Source organism: Haliotis asinina, chromosome 7, assembly GCF_037392515.1.
Source record: "Haliotis asinina isolate JCU_RB_2024 chromosome 7, JCU_Hal_asi_v2, whole genome shotgun sequence".
Classification (NCBI taxonomy): domain Eukaryota; kingdom Metazoa; phylum Mollusca; class Gastropoda; order Lepetellida; family Haliotidae; genus Haliotis; species Haliotis asinina.
In genome coordinates, this window is record NC_090286.1 from 60,689,648 (window position 1) to 60,707,529 (window position 17,882).

Here is a 17,882-nt window from a genome sequence, read left to right on the forward strand (position 1 = left end):
CCTGGGGAAGGAATAGTAGATTCGTATCATTGCTTAGATGAACAAGACAACAAAAGTAAATTGTTGACGCATCATTCTGTGGATATCACAATAATAATTGTGGCTTCAAACTGATGATACAAGAACAAACTATACACTTTTTTCCTTCACATTCTTGTTTATTCGTAATGTAATGAAGCATCATATTCCAACTACCATGCACACATCACAATAACCGTACTAAACATGCAGATGGTGAAAGGACGAACGAATGGCTATAAATGGCCTTTGCCCAGCTATGTGGCTGGCACACTAAGGCACACTTAGTTCCGTTTCTCTAGATTGGGATGAATGGGACAAGTCCATGTTTCGGTTGTCTGCTTTGTCAAATTGAGGATCAGACGCTTTCTTTATCTGAAAAGAAATAATAAAACAGTGATATCTATATACAAGAATAACAGCAGAGTTGACTCTGCATAGAAACATTGCTCAAACTTTTATAATATATTAATTATAACTTATTGGATCATTGAGTTGTGTACGGGCTTGTATTCCTTTCAGTAAAATATTGTATAAAAATAAATAAAATTAAAGCCACTTTAGCAATAGCAATAGTTCAGATATATATTAATAATTAAAAGGTAAATGATGCAATATATATAAAAAAACCCGGCTATAGACTGCCAACTCCTGGGAATGTGAAAGAGTATAAGCATTTAGGAAGACAAGTATAAGTCATTAAAACAATTGTCAGTTCGGTACTTACATGATGATATTTATGCAGAATATACGTGAATTATACAATAAACTGAGGCAGTGCATAAAGTTTAGCGTTAAAAGCATTTATAGTTGGCATACTTTGACACTGAGTTCAAATACTTGACAACTAATCAGTGTCAGGTCATTAGTGTGTCGGGGTTCGTGTGTCGGCTTCACTGGGGCAGTCCCCACTTAACAGGCTCCTATTATCAAAATTAGCTAGCTGTAAAAACAATAGAACTTACCTGAGTCAGGTGTTGACAGACAAAACCGAAAGTAATGAACCGGTAATCCATGGGCACGCGAACTCGTGACATTTTATAAAAGCAACAGTTTTATGTACTGAAGTGGTCGTTTTCAGTCTTTGTCTTAAAATCACATCCAAGTTGGGTCAGAGAAGGATTTCGTGCCTGCCAATCGAAAAAGGATCAGGTATTTCTTATTACCCACAATGCCCCTACGCACAGTTGCCGCCATTTTGTCGCCTGATCCCAAGTTGTTTTGAGACGACTATGTTGAAAGCAGTTCTCACCCGGTATGTCCAGTAACGACGACAAGGAAGTCAACACAGTGCAGTATTCCTACGTTTGCCCGTGTTATCTGATTCAAAAGACTGGCAATGAGATTTACAATAGAAGCTTTGGAGATTCGGATGCGTGAAAAATTTAGAACAACAGCAGTCGTCGATCGCAGCGGGAGAAAAGGAACATCCCACGATCTGGTCAGGTACAGTGTTATTTTCTTGAAATAAGCAATAGCACATGTTTAACGTAAATGAGTAACTACTACAATACATATGAAATTTTAGACTTGATGGACCTCGGTAAACAAATGCGTGTCGAATTCTTAGCAAGAGAGATGTATGGCTTCCTTCGCTCAGCACTCGGTTAATTCAAGAACTCAATGTTACTGTGATTTTGATCAGCTCACACACGATTAAAATGGTTCAATGTGTTAATGAATGAGAAATTATCTTTGCAAGAAAAAAATAAATCACAAATATCTCTAGTATATTATTGCTAATGTGCTTGTTACGACTCAAAATAACTTCAAACGTATTTATAAATACGAATATTTATTTAAGAAATCCTTTTCATATTGCTTTTGATATTTGCACGTTTGAAAACAATGTAGTCGGGGATAGTGTGTCATTTTGCATTTATGGGTTAGGGATTCTCTGACCAGATTTCAAAATTGAAATTTCACAATGTTTTCAAACTAATATTGAAGATTTTTATATTATTGATTTATGAGATAATTTAGATTTGCCATCTGATGTAAGTAGTGTTATGCTTATCATATCAAGATTTAACGAACTCTGAATGAAGAAATGTGGATTGTGTTAGTCCCACAGAAAAGGTTACGAGGAGTATATAAAGAATATATGGGTATACAATGATGGATTGCCAACCCAAAATAGTATACGAATTTGCTGACCTGGATTCTTTTCATCTAGCATATTCTACACTTTGCAAATTGATATTTATTCTTTTTATTCGACACTTTATTGTTATCAAGAGTGCAATATGACAAGTTCCTGACTTTTTTTAATCGATGCATTTCTACGTTTCCAGCATAAAGGAGGGAAGTGTTGGAAAAACTGAAGAAGGCAGCCAGGACCAACTCATGTTGACATACAAAAGGTATGTATAACCTGAACCATCCAGTACATAATGTAAATACAACATAACCAAATAATGTAAATCCTAGGAATCAGTAAAAATGCATGGCGCATGTCACTATTCTTGTAACCTCCAACTGGAAACATGTTTCACTTATAGTTATGCATCATGCACATGTCTCCTTTCAGAAGCTTTTTGATGGGTTTGGATGAACAAGATGGATCACTTATGAAGGTGTGGGGAAAGCAGAGGCCCATGGCTTGTATGCAAAGGACGGCAAAAAGTTCAGAGTAAGTAAACGTATTCTAGTCATTTTACATCTTGCAGAGATTAAAAATTTTAAGGAAACCTTTAAAATATCAAGTTAATTTGGATTCTTTCTATGTACATTCAAGGAATTTCAAAATGAACACTGTTTAAAATGTGCAATTTATCCTTTGAAAAATACAGCTTAAAAAGTTTTAAATATTATGCAGCACATTATGCTGCAGCGTATGCTTCTGACCCCATATTCATAGCTTGTCTGCCTGAATGACTCCACATTATTGGTTAAGAAAACATGTCTTTTCACAATAACAGATAAATCGTAGTTCTATACTCATAATGTGCATTGTAAGTAACATTCAGAAATTAAATTATGGCTTTCAAAGGCGAATTTCTTCATGTCTCTGCACTCTATCATATATCAATAAGTTGTTCTGCGATTGAAATTTTTGATGTCAAATGCTCAGTTTATACTTCTTGATCTCTTCGCTTATCGGACATGGGGTTCAGTGTATTTCACCTCAAGCAATGTTTGACAGTTTTCTTTTCTCTAGCCATGGATATCGTAGACGAATGTTTGTTTGTACTGATAGTTTGTTTTCTAAATTTCAGAAGCTGGAAAGCAGGAAGGCTGTGAAACGATTGACTGGCCGGAGGAGAAGAAGCACACAGTTTTCCTCTCTTGGGGAAAGAGCTAACATTTTTCAAACTAGGAAGCCAAGTGATATGGGCTGGTCTACAGTGTGTTTAAGAAAGATATTCTGTACTCACTGCTAATTATTCCCTTGCTTTTGTTTCATTTACTAACTTGAATATTCCGAATATTATTTGTTTACAAACATATTGTTGAATATAAATAAACTTTTAATGAATTTGTATTTTATTCTGTTGTTTGTCATCCTGAAGCCTTTTACCATTATGCAATTGTATAAAATACCTGATTTGCTACATGTGAGACATGAGAAAACATCTTTTCCGGAGGACCGGGTAAAGGGCTGACACGAGCAAGTTTCAGTTCATGGAAACTAGGTATTAAACTAGGTTGGAAACTACAACACGGAAACCGGGTTGAAACCTACAGTAAACTCATACATGGAAACCAGGTTGAAACCTGCAAGAAACTCATACATGGAAACCAGGTTGAAACCTACAGTAAACTCATACATGGAAACCAGGTTGAAACCTACAATAAACTCATACATGGAAACCAGGTTGAAACCTACAATAAACTCGTACATGGAAACCAACTGGATCCCGCTTGGAGGAGTGGGTAATGAAACGAACTGGAAACCATCCTGAAATGGTGCAGTTTCAGTTGCATGGAAACCACAATGAACTATAGGAAACTCCCTGGAAACCAACTGGAAATGTTGGTTTCCATGACGTTTCTTCTCGGTTTCAGTGTTCCGGAAACCAGCTTATTTTTGCTGTGACCCGTCCTCTCGCACCGAAGGTTTATGTGGCGTCCTCGTCACCATCGACACACGTGGTGGAAAAAAGTTTCCCAACGTTTCCCATCATCGGCAATGCTGTCTCCAAACCTGAAAGTACCGTTGGAGACGTCTCGAACGCTCCCATCAGCTTCACCGTAGAAAGAAGTGGTACTAAACTTACATTCCAAATGTAAACATTTTGTTGTAATGACGAAATCCAACAAAAAATGTAATAACGTCGTTGTATGTTTCATATTCGAGGGCATCCTACCTCCCTGATGCAGATACATGTACTTAACACCCCACCCCTATATCCGTTTCATCACAAGTAGCGGCCAATAGTTGCAAACTGTTGAAGGCCTTTTGGAAACTATTGACGATCTACTTACGTGATGGGGATTTACTTATCACAAACTATTGAATGCTAATTTAGGTTTAATTCCGTCAATACGTTTTGAACTGCTCCATATATAGAAGATATGAGCGATAGGATTGTAGCTTCTTCTGCTAGGTAACAGTCCATACTTATTACCAAGTGCGGAAGTGCAGACTTAACGACATGTACGTATCACACATGTGTCATATTGCAGCAAAGTCCATGCCCTACCTGTGGAATGTTTCAATATATTCATCTGTATTTGTTTTCTATTACTTGCTTGTATTATTATGAAAGTCATCGTCTTGCGTCATCACTTTCGACTTCACTGGCTGCCAAAGAGACAGATGTATATCTCTAAAAACACTCTACTCGGTTGTACTGCTTCAAAGGTTTAAACTCCCTCAGAGTCATTGTCTTTTTCTGATATACATGTCAGCACACTCACACACACACATATATATATGTGTGGGTGTGTGACAAGCCCCCTTACCCCCCCCCCCCACCCACACACACACTTATGTGTGTATGTTCCGTTTTATCCAATATGTTTCAGTTTTATCTCCAGCGGGATTGTAGCAAATATAGTATTACATCATTACAAATACATTTTAACAAATACTTTTAACATCATGTCGTCACAATAAGGACACAGTTCTAGAGTGACAAGGTCAAACCTTCCAGTGGTTTAACATTGGTTTGAACTTATCTATGAAGTAGTGTTCTCGTAAAATTCGCTTTAGTTTGTCCGAATTTCCAACTTGAAATATTATTAATTTAATATCGTTTCCTTTGGCACAGACATCTAGATACTCACACAGTGGGATACATCTGGTTTCAGGACACTTTATTTGTTGTTTATGGACACGAACTCGGGCTCTGGAATTTTCTCTTTGACCAATAGACTGTTCATTACAGTCTAGGCATGTTATGACATATATTACATTTTTGGAAGAACAGTCAAAGTTCTGTTTTACATAGACATTACAGTGTCCTTCAACAATATGTCGACGAGTTCCACAGTGACATCTGTTACATCTGGACACAATAGGATTTAACACATTCTGTCTCTAAAAAGTAAACTTTCTTTTCGTTGGATCACAGCGTGTGCTACACATAGACTCAGTAATTGCATTGGTATCTTTGCCTTCTGAGCCATCTGTTGTAGAGGTTCACAATCCGTTTGAACCTTTCAAGATGGAGGTCAGTCCCATAGTTCCAAGCCATAAACCCCGCTCCCAACCAAGAACTCCAATTAAGCTTCCATGAGCTCAAATGCCATTATTTAATGGAACTGTAGGGGACTAAGGAATAATTGTAATGATTTACATTTACTTATACAAAGATTTTCAAGAAAACGTTGAATTTGATGTACGACAGTATAATGCATACAATTATTATTCAGTGAGACAAGACATAATGCATAGTTCTATTCCTCTGAATACTGCACTGCGGTTCGTGTGACCATGCGTATTGTTTTTACTTTGTGCTTTCTCTATGTGCCCCCTTCTTCTTCTCTCCTTCATGCAGCTGATCTTCATGAATTCTATGATTTCTAACAAGAATCTGTGTCTCTTTAATGATAACTCAAACAGATATTTACATCCTGGAACAGGGGCGGTATTCTAAAAAAGTCTTAAGTCCTAAAAAAAACTTAAGTCTATAAAAATGACTTAAGGGATTTTTTTTAAAAAAACTTAATTTTTGTCTTAAATCACTTCTTTATTCTTAGTCATATTCAATAAAAGTTTTAGACTTAAGTCTTGTTGTTTTTTTACTTAGTTCTTAGGCCTGCACCCATGTAGGCAGCCGCACAGCGTGTATATTTACCAAGATCCAACAGATTCAATGATATGAATGATGAGGAACTACTTAGAAGATACAGACTGAATCAACAAGGTATTAGTTTTTTATTGAACTTATTGGACCACAAATACAGCCACTGACTGGACGGAATCATGCTATTGATGCAAGAACAACGCTCTTAGTAACTTTGAGGTTTCTGGCAACAGGCAAGTTTCAGTTGTGTAATGGGGATGCTCACGGGTTGAGTCAACCGAGCGTTTCACGTGCGATATACACGACTGTTGAAGCCTTGTCCGCCCCTGCCATGGTGGCACGGTTTATACATTTTCCCAGGCCAGCAGAGTGTCAGCGCAACAAGGTGGAGTTTCACCGGACGGCGAACTTCCCAGGGGTGATCGGCGTCATTGACGGCACGCATATACAAATACAGGCACCAACTGTAAATGAGGATGTTTACGTCAATCGACATCACTATCACAGCATAAACACACAGGTACTTTCTTCACAGATTCATATACTTGTGTTCTCAAAGCTTATTTCCAAATAATCTCACAACATTTTGAATCGTCGATTTGGTTGTAAGAAATTTGTAAACTTGCCGTGGATCTGTATTTTTCAGGTAGTGTTCGATCCCTTCGACCGTATCATTGACATCGTGGCACGCTGGCCTGGGTCCACACACGGCTCAAGAATCCTCTCTCAGAGTGGTCTCTTCCGTTTAATGGAGAGCAACAACTTGCCAGCTGGGTGTCACCTTCTCGGTGATAGTGGTTATCCGTCTAAACGTTGGCTGCTTACTCCATTCCTTCGCCCAGAACCCGTAAGCCAGGCACACTACAACCGGTAAGAACTATCCACAAACTGTTGGAGTAACCTCCCTTGCTAGTGTGCAAAAACTTGTGATCATAATTGGATACACATAATACGGCAAAAAACAACCAAATTAAAACTTCGCGTTACATGCAAGTATATATCCAACAGATGATCATATTTATTATCATAATCATTTGAATAATAGGCAAGGTAACTAATGATGGATCGGTCATGTTACAAGGGGGAGGAGTTATTGAGCATCTTGTGGAAGATCAGGCCTACACTTATCTTGGAATGCAAGTTCGAGACAAGCTCCAGAATGCCCAGATTCAAGATAAACTTCGGGCCGAGTATAAATCTCGTTTAAAGAAAATCTGGAGTTCAGAGCTAAATGCTCGAAACAAAGTCAAAGCCACCAATACTTTTGCTGTGCCAGTCCTCTCCTATTCCTTTGGAGTAGTTGCTTGGACAAAACAAGACATCCAGAATCTTGACCGCCTGACCAGAAGGATCATGTCTGATAACAGAGCACACCACCCTCGTTCCTCTCTTAATCGTTTATATATGCCAATCAATTCGGGAGGTCGGGGTTTGATTAATGTGGAAGCTCTTCATGACAGAATTTTATTGTGTACTTTTGCACATATTTATTTGTCAGATGATTCTCTGGTGAAGCACGTCAAGATTCATGATGAAAGCAAGGAATTCCACAGCTACTTTAAGCGTGCCAAGGTTGTTGGACACAATTTGAAATTTGAAGTTGATTTGGTTGATGGCGATGTACTGCTGGACGGTACAGTGATGGGAGTAAACCAGGTGAAGTCTTTCACCAAGTCTGCCCAGAGTCGGTCCTTTGTGGAGAAGCTGTCTGAGAAGCCATTGCATCGTGTGTATATGCAGTGTGTGGAACAGAACAGCAATCCAACTGACTCCTTCGCCTGGATGAAGTCGGCTGGTCTCAAATGTGAAACTGAGGGCTTCCTTTTTGCTGCTCAGGACCAGTCACTTCCCAACTCGCAATCGCCAGAATGTGATTCTTAAAGAAAATATCAATATGAAATGTCGTCTTTGCAATCAATTTACAGAGACTGTCCAACACCTTGTCAGTGGATGCCCTTCCTTGGCACAAACAGCATATCTTAAAAGACATGATGGCATGGCTCGCTGCTTTTATTATCGTCTCCGCCATGCCTGTGGCTTTGACTCCGAGGTCCATCCATGGTATGACCCTGAACATGTCCAGGGCGTCCTGGAAAATGATGCTTTTAAACTTCTCTGGAATAGGCCAATATATAGCCTGAGACGAATTCCAGCCAACAAACCTGATCTTGTCCTTTTTGATAAAACCAATGAAATTATTTATATCATTGAATTTTCTGTCCCTTTTGACAGCAATGTGATTGGCAAGATTCAGGAAAAGCATGATAAATATGCGGACCTCGCCTTTGAAATGTCTCGCTTGCATCCCAAGTACACTGTCGTCAGGCTCCCCATTGTCCTCGGTGCCCTTGGTTTGGTACCTCCTGATCTCTTGGCGCAGATCAGGAGAGTGCCCGGGTTCTCCACCGGGAGCACAGCCCTTCTGACAATCTGGGTAATGCAGAAGGCTGCAGTGTTGGGGAGCCTGCATATTCTCCGGAAAGTTCTTGGTGGGTTCGACTAGGCAGTGTTTCCTGGGAGAAGTCCCATTCGCTGTCTGGGCTGCGTGTAGAGGTGGCGAGGGCCCTGAGCTGATGATGAGCTTGACCAGCCTGACTGTGCCAGGATCACCCGAACCCTCTCTGCTGCATTTTCATTCTAATCTGTAAAAAATAATATAAATTCAAAATTTCGGGGCCAGTTTGGACCCTCACTCTTCCTCTTCTTCACTTGCAGACCTTACCGAAAATCCTGTTTATATTTTGTTTACTTCTATTTATGAGGAAATTTGTGATTTACGTTTAGAGAAGCGGAGGCCAATTAAACAACTAAACGTGTCTTTTCCCAAAAATGAAATTGTTTTACTTAATGAAATTATCTCTTTAAAACTTTCTGCGGACTGTTCATTACATGAAGTAAATTGTTGTGTCTATGCTGCCGCTCGAACCTTGGAAGAACTTCACACAGTTTCCAAAGACAAATCACCCAATACTAAGAACAATAACCAAGAAAAAACCGGTTTCAAGTAAAATTAAGAGAAACTAGAAAATATATTTCCTGGATAGAGCTGTGCCTGAAATTTAGATCATCAGGGAATCCCATGTCTAAACGACAAAAGGCAATTTGGAGAAAATTAAAATTACAGTACAAGACAACAAAAGAAAAGGTACTTCTCCAAATTGTCGATTCCCTTAAGGCAAAAATAAAAATTTGGACTGAAGGAAAGAAAAAATGGGAAAAGAGAAACAAATTTATCAAGCAAAATAAACTATTTAGAAATAATGAAAAGCAATTTTACAGGCAACTCAAGACAAGTGGTGTTGATGAGCATGACAAACGGCCTCCCATGGCTGCCAATGAAAGGTTCTGGAAACAGTTGTGGTCTATACCCGGGAACTGTAACCTGGAGGCACCATGGGTCAGTGATTATGACCATGCAATGTATGAGAGAGTATCTAGGTCGTTTGTCTGTTACATCTCACTAGATTGCTTGAAAAGTGTCATTAAAAAGTCCAAATCTAATACAGCTCCAGGGCCTGATGGCATTCGAAACCGGTATTGGAAACTGTTTCCCTGCGTCCAAACACCTTTACTTCACTGTTTTAACTTTCTTGTTGACACAGGTGATGTCCCTCCATGGTTCTGAAATGGTCGCACAATACTTCTCCCCAAAACAGGAACCTTGACTGATCCCAAAAACTTCCGCCCTATCACATGTCTAAATACTCAATACAAATTTTTCACAGGGTGTTTGTCAAACCTCGTGTCATCTTACTGCTCTTCCAATGAGATAATTTACAGAGTGCAGAAGGGGGCGAGAAAGGGATGTTGGGGGTGCGAGGATCAACTTCTTGTACAGAAAATGATTTTGGAAGAGGCTAAAACATACCACCGCAACCTCTCCATGTGCTGGATAGACTACAAAAAGGCATATGACTCTGTTCCTCACGAATGGATTCTGAAGTCTCTTCAGTGTATTGACCTCCCTGACCGACTACTTGATTTACTCAAGTCTTTAATGAGTTGCTGGTCGACTCAACTTGAGATGTACTCGCAAGGACAGGTGCAGACTTCGGAATCTATTCCAATAAGAAGGGGAATATTTCAGGGGGACTCCTTCAGTCCTTTGCTTTTTTGTCTGTCTCTAAATCCTTTGAGTTGTCTGCTCAACAAGGAAGAAGGGTACCATCCCGGACCTCCTCAGCACAGATCCCCAACACCTCCTACTCATCTTCTCTATATGGATGACATCGAGCTCCTTGCCAAAGGAGATACCAATTTGAAAGAACTGGTTCTCCTTGTCGAGTCCTTCTCTAATGATATTGGCATGACATTTGGACTCGACAAATGTAATACTCTTCATTTGAAACGTGGCAAGGTAACTAATGATGGATCGGTCAAGTTACAAGGGGGAGGAGTTATTGAGCATCTTGTGGAAGATCAGGCCTACACCTATCTTGGAATGCAAGTTCGAGACAAGCTCCAGAATGCCCAGATTCAAGATAAACTTCGGGCCGAGTATAAATCTCGTTTAAAGAAAATCTGGAGCTCCGAGCTAAATGCTCGTAACAAGGACAAAGCCACCAATACTTTTGCTGTGCCAGTCCTCTCCTATTCCTTTGGAGTAGTTGATTGGACAAAACAAGACATCCAGAATCTTGACCGACTGACCAGAAGGATCATGTCTGATAACAGAGCACACCACCCTCGTTCCTCTCTTAATCGTTTATATATGCCAACCAATTCGGGAGGACGGGGTTTGATTAAAGTGGAAGCTCTTCATGATAGAATTTTATTGTGTACTTTTGCACATATTTATTTATCAGATGATCCTCTGGTAATGATGAAGACTCATGATGAAAGCAAGGAATTCCACAACTATTTTAAGCGTGCCAAGGTTGTTGGACACAATTTGAAATTTGAAGTTGATTTGGTTGATGGCAATGTACTGCTGGACGGTACAGTGATGGGAGTAAACCAGGTGAAGTCCTTCACCAAGTCTGCTCAGAGTCAGTCCTTTGCGGAGAAGCTGTCTGAGAAGCCATTGCATCATATTTACATGCAGTGTGTGGAACAGAACAGCAATCCAACCGACTCCTTCGCCTGGATGAAGTCGGCTGGTCTCAAATGTGAAACCGAGGGCTTCCTTTTTGCAGCTCAGGACCAGTCACTTCCCACTCGAAATCGCCAGAATGTTATTCTTAAAGAAAATATCACATTCACAGAGACTGTGCAACACCTTGTCAGTGGATGCCCTTCCTTGGCATAAACTGCATATCTTAAAAGACATGATGGCATGGCTCGCTATCGTCTCCACCATGCCTGTGGCTTTGACCCAGAGGTCCATCCATGGTACGACCCTGAACATGTCCAGGGCGTCCTGGAAAATGATGCTTTTAAACTTCTCTGGAATAGGCCAATATACAGCCTGAGACGAATTCCAGCCAACAAACCTGATCTTGTCCTTTTTGATAAAACCAATGAAATTATTTATATCATTGAATTTTCTGTCCCTTTTGACAGCAATGTGATTGGCAAGATTCAGGAAAAGCATGATAAATATGCGGACCTCGCCTTTGAAATGTCTCGCTTGCATCCCAAGTACACTGTCGTCAGGCTCCCCATTGTCCTCGGTGCCCTTGGTTTGGTACCTCCTGATCTCTTGGCGCAGATCAGGAGAGTGCCCGGGTTCTCCACCGGGAGCACAGCCCTTCTGACAATCTGGGTAATGCAGAAGGCTGCAGTGTTGGGGAGCCTGCATATTCTCCGGAAAGTTCTTGGTGGGTTCGACTAGGCAGTGTTTCCTGGGAGAAGTCCCATTCGCTGTCTGGGCTGCGTGTAGAGGTGGCGAGGGCCCTGAGCTGATGATGAGCTTGACCAGCCTGACTGTGCCAGGATCACCCGAACCCTCTCTGCTGCATTTTCATTCTAATCTGTAAAAAATAATATAAATTCAAAATTTCGGGGCCAGTTTGGACCCTCACTCTTCCTCTTCTTCACTTGCAGACCTTACCGAAAATCCTGTTTATATTTTGTTTACTTCTATTTATGAGGAAATTTGTGATTTACGTTTAGAGAAGCGGAGGCCAATTAAACAACTAAACGTGTCTTTTCCCAAAAATGAAATTGTTTTACTTAATGAAATTATCTCTTTAAAACTTTCTGCGGACTGTTCATTACATGAAGTAAATTGTTGTGTCTATGCTGCCGCTCGAACCTTGGAAGAACTTCACACAGTTTCCAAAGACAAATCACCCAATACTAAGAACAATAACCAAGAAAAAACCGGTTTCAAGTAAAATTAAGAGAAACTAGAAAATATATTTCCTGGATAGAGCTGTGCCTGAAATTTAGATCATCAGGGAATCCCATGTCTAAACGACAAAAGGCAATTTGGAGAAAATTAAAATTACAGTACAAGACAACAAAAGAAAAGGTACTTCTCCAAATTGTCGATTCCCTTAAGGCAAAAATAAAAATTTGGACTGAAGGAAAGAAAAAATGGGAAAAGAGAAACAAATTTATCAAGCAAAATAAACTATTTAGAAATAATGAAAAGCAATTTTACAGGCAACTCAAGACAAGTGGTGTTGATGAGCATGACAAACGGCCTCCCATGGCTGCCAATGAAAGGTTCTGGAAACAGTTGTGGTCTATACCCGGGAACTGTAACCTGGAGGCACCATGGGTCAGTGATTATGACCATGCAATGTATGAGAGAGTATCTAGGTCGTTTGTCTGTTACATCTCACTAGATTGCTTGAAAAGTGTCATTAAAAAGTCCAAATCTAATACAGCTCCAGGGCCTGATGGCATTCGAAACCGGTATTGGAAACTGTTTCCCTGCGTCCAAACACCTTTACTTCACTGTTTTAACTTTCTTGTTGACACAGGTGATGTCCCTCCATGGTTCTGAAATGGTCGCACAATACTTCTCCCCAAAACAGGAACCTTGACTGATCCCAAAAACTTCCGCCCTATCACATGTCTAAATACTCAATACAAATTTTTCACAGGGTGTTTGTCAAACCTCGTGTCATCTTACTGCTCTTCCAATGAGATAATTTACAGAGTGCAGAAGGGGGCGAGAAAGGGATGTTGGGGGTGCGAGGATCAACTTCTTGTACAGAAAATGATTTTGGAAGAGGCTAAAACATACCACCGCAACCTCTCCATGTGCTGGATAGACTACAAAAAGGCATATGACTCTGTTCCTCACGAATGGATTCTGAAGTCTCTTCAGTGTATTGACCTCCCTGACCGACTACTTGATTTACTCAAGTCTTTAATGAGTTGCTGGTCGACTCAACTTGAGATGTACTCGCAAGGACAGGTGCAGACTTCGGAATCTATTCCAATAAGAAGGGGAATATTTCAGGGGGACTCCTTCAGTCCTTTGCTTTTTTGTCTGTCTCTAAATCCTTTGAGTTGTCTGCTCAACAAGGAAGAAGGGTACCATCCCGGACCTCCTCAGCACAGATCCCCAACACCTCCTACTCATCTTCTCTATATGGATGACATCGAGCTCCTTGCCAAAGGAGATACCAATTTGAAAGAACTGGTTCTCCTTGTCGAGTCCTTCTCTAATGATATTGGCATGACATTTGGACTCGACAAATGTAATACTCTTCATTTGAAACGTGGCAAGGTAACTAATGATGGATCGGTCAAGTTACAAGGGGGAGGAGTTATTGAGCATCTTGTGGAAGATCAGGCCTACACCTATCTTGGAATGCAAGTTCGAGACAAGCTCCAGAATGCCCAGATTCAAGATAAACTTCGGGCCGAGTATAAATCTCGTTTAAAGAAAATCTGGAGCTCCGAGCTAAATGCTCGTAACAAGGACAAAGCCACCAATACTTTTGCTGTGCCAGTCCTCTCCTATTCCTTTGGAGTAGTTGATTGGACAAAACAAGACATCCAGAATCTTGACCGACTGACCAGAAGGATCATGTCTGATAACAGAGCACACCACCCTCGTTCCTCTCTTAATCGTTTATATATGCCAACCAATTCGGGAGGACGGGGTTTGATTAAAGTGGAAGCTCTTCATGATAGAATTTTATTGTGTACTTTTGCACATATTTATTTATCAGATGATCCTCTGGTAATGATGAAGACTCATGATGAAAGCAAGGAATTCCACAACTATTTTAAGCGTGCCAAGGTTGTTGGACACAATTTGAAATTTGAAGTTGATTTGGTTGATGGCAATGTACTGCTGGACGGTACAGTGATGGGAGTAAACCAGGTGAAGTCCTTCACCAAGTCTGCTCAGAGTCAGTCCTTTGCGGAGAAGCTGTCTGAGAAGCCATTGCATCATATTTACATGCAGTGTGTGGAACAGAACAGCAATCCAACCGACTCCTTCGCCTGGATGAAGTCGGCTGGTCTCAAATGTGAAACCGAGGGCTTCCTTTTTGCAGCTCAGGACCAGTCACTTCCCACTCGAAATCGCCAGAATGTTATTCTTAAAGAAAATATCACATTCACAGAGACTGTGCAACACCTTGTCAGTGGATGCCCTTCCTTGGCATAAACTGCATATCTTAAAAGACATGATGGCATGGCTCGCTATCGTCTCCACCATGCCTGTGGCTTTGACCCAGAGGTCCATCCATGGTACGACCCTGAACATGTCCAGGGCGTCCTGGAAAATGATGCTTTTAAACTTCTCTGGAATAGGCCAATATACAGCCTGAGACGAATTCCAGCCAACAAACCTGATCTTGTCCTTTTTGATGAAACTAATGAAATTATTTATATCATAGAATTTTCTGTCCCTTTTGACAGCAATGTGATTGGCAAGATTCAGGAAAAGCATGATAAATATGCGGACCTCACCTTTGAAATGTCTCGCTTGCATCCAAAGTACACTGTCGTCAGGCTCCCCATTGTTCTCGGTGCCCTTGGTTTGTCTCACTTACATCCCACGTACGCTGTCATCAGGCTCCCCATGCCAAGAGTGCCCGGGTTCTCCACCAGGAGCACAGCCCTTCTGACAATCTGGGTAATGCAGAAGGCTGCAGTGTTGGGTAGCCTGCATGTTCTCCAGAAAGTTCTTGGTGGGTTCGACTAGGCAGTGTTTCCGAGGAGAAGTCCCATTCGCTGTCTGGGCTGCGTGTAGAGGGGGCGAGGGCTCTAAGTTGATGAAAAGCCTTACCAGCCTGACTGTGCCAGGATCACCCAAACCCTCTCTGCTGCATTTCATTTCTAATGTGTAAAACATATAAATTCAATGATTTGATAATAACGTGTTTCAATGTAAGAACATTAATTTAGCACTGACACAAAACACTGATTAGATCACATCAAAGTAATTTGTTTCTATCTTCAACTTTTTCTAGTTTTTTTTTTCATGATAATGCACATTCTGACAATAATATACCTGAATTTTTTTCAGTAAAATTGAATTCAAATAACATAAGAAGATTAAGGAACCCAAACTCTTAAATATCTACTTAACACCTATCAAATTCATGCTTCTCTTCTGTAAAGCTGTGTGAACTATTTCCTTTCCCAATGTTGCTACAGTGCCACTGAGCATCTCTATGAAGCATATTAGGCACTAAATAAATACAATAATATCATTATTAACGCCATTGATGTTTTTTTTTTGTTTTTTTAAACTGGTGTGAACCAAAGTTATTTTGTTATATTTTGATATTAAGACAATTATTTTCAGAGCACACAAGATCACAAGGAGTTGTGTTGAGCGTGGAATTGGCCAACTGAAGCGCAGATTTGGAGTCCTTCATGGTGAAATCAGACAATCCCCAGAGAGAACTTGCAAGGTAAAAATGAGAAGCCAAATGAAGGGATACAAATATATCATTGAGAAATCACTCAATTTAGTAATATCTTGTAAGTGGCTGTAATAAGATGTGCCATGTTCATTGGAGATTTTGCCATTGTGTCATTTTATGTGTTTCGGATCATTAAGGCCAGCGCTGTTTTGCATAATATTTGCAAGGAACATAATATTTCAATTCCACCAGCTGATGGTATACCACAGCAACAACAGAGCAATGCAGCCGCAGTACCAGCAGTCATGCCTCCACAAGGTTTGATGGGAGTTCGTTACAGGGAGCAGTTTGCAAGGACTCACTTTCCATGTAAGTCTGATGACATATATTATTGATTGACTGAAGCAACTATCAAAATTATTTTCAACATTTATTAGGACTGGTAGAAAAGATAAGTTTCTGAAACCAACCCAATTTTCTACAATACAGTTCAATAAGAACAGAACACATGATGCACCCCGGTATATTCTAACAATATACTAATTGCAGTGTTGAGTTATATTACATATAGCAGTTTATAAATAACCAACATGGTAACATGAGAACAATGAGCACTGTTCACACACTACAGTAAAGTGTATAAATCAATGCTTATTGATAGAGCTATGTAATCATAAGTATAACTGAAACAAGTGTAGAATTGAACAAAGCTTACATACCCTACTTCCCATGTACTAATTAGACTAACAATTTATGGAAACATTATTTTTCCTGTGGAAACCTGACATAAAATTGAAATTGACTGTCTCATGTTGCACACACTTTGCAAATAAATAGTCATGTTTCCATGGAAACAGCAAAAAATCCCCCAAAATTAAAAAAACCCCAACAACTTCCAAATAGCAAAGGGCACATCTATAGGTAATGATTAACATGTATGTGAAGTTTGGTGAACCTAACATGTAAACTTTCAGAGATTGGGATGAAAGGAAATTTTGGGATGAAAGGATGGACGGACAGAGTCATCTCTATATACTCCCCTTACTCTGTAGAGGGGGTATTATTTACACCCTAAACATCAGGGGCGGTATTCATAAAAGAACTTAAGTCAGAAAAAAACTTAAGTTTTTTAGAAAAACTAAGTTTTTCACTCTTTCTGACTTAGGTTTTGTGATTTTACTTAAGTCATATTCATAAAGCAGCTTAGGCTTACGTTTTGGCAATTTCTGACTTAAATCTTAAGACTGGGCAGGGGTAGGCTTAACTAGAAGGTGTTTGACTTAAGTCAGTAAACAACATGGCTGCCTTAGCGAGGAGGCGTCGTTGATTTCAACAAAGAAGGCCACGTCTCGTTGAATACAGTGATGAAGAACTAATTCGGCGATACCGTCTTGATGGGAATGGCATTAGATTCGTTGCCAGTCTAATAGCGCCAGACGTAGAGCCCACAACCACCCGTAACCGCACACCGGATGCCACACAAGACACTCATCACATTGAGGTATTTTGTCACTGAATGACTGAATGACTGCATACGAAGTTTGTCATCTGACAGGATTGTCAAACAGTTCGTTTGCTTCCCCCTTCAACTTCGTGACATCAGGCGTGACCAGTCAAACCTTTATCAGATTGCACTCTTTCCCGGAGTTGTGGGGATGATCAACGGAACACACGTTCAGATTCAAGCTCCAACAGAAAACGAAAATGAGTTTGTAAACCGGCATAATTACCACAGCATTAATACACAGATCGCTTTCGATAGCGAAGACAAGATAATGGGATGGCCTAAAAGTCGGGCCGGGCCGGGCCGGGCCATGGCGGGCCAAATATATTATTGGATAATGAACCCATTAATGAGCACCATGCCTACAAGTGATTAATACAACATACATCCTTGATAATAATAATGAAGTTTAAGGCACAAACGCGCGCCATATACAGTTTA

At 40.2% G+C, this 17,882-nt stretch overlaps 2 protein-coding genes across 2 annotated transcripts in view; both read left to right on the top strand.

The window, feature by feature from the left end:
- Positions 1-17,882, top strand: part of LOC137292113 (sodium-coupled monocarboxylate transporter 2-like) — an 89,066-nt gene that overhangs the window by 15,069 nt on the left and 56,115 nt on the right. The gene's annotated exons all lie outside the window — the stretch shown is intronic.
- Positions 1,218-3,498, top strand: LOC137291865 (uncharacterized). Its single transcript, XM_067823407.1, has 4 exons — positions 1,218-1,464; positions 2,313-2,381; positions 2,549-2,650; positions 3,237-3,498. Exons 1-4 carry the CDS (start codon positions 1,358-1,360, stop codon positions 3,259-3,261), a joined length of 303 nt encoding a protein of 100 aa, XP_067679508.1. The 5' UTR covers positions 1,218-1,357; the 3' UTR covers positions 3,262-3,498.

Coding starts and splice junctions, on each gene's coding strand:
- LOC137291865 (XM_067823407.1), top strand. CDS start 1,358: ATGAGATTTACAATAGAAGCTTTGGAGATTCGGATGCGTGAAAAATTT. Junction 1,465..2,312: donor ACATCCCACGATCTGGTCAG/GTACAGTGTTAT, acceptor CTACGTTTCCAG/CATAAAGGAGGGAAGTGTTG. Junction 2,651..3,236: donor AGGACGGCAAAAAGTTCAGA/GTAAGTAAACGT, acceptor TCTAAATTTCAG/AAGCTGGAAAGCAGGAAGGC.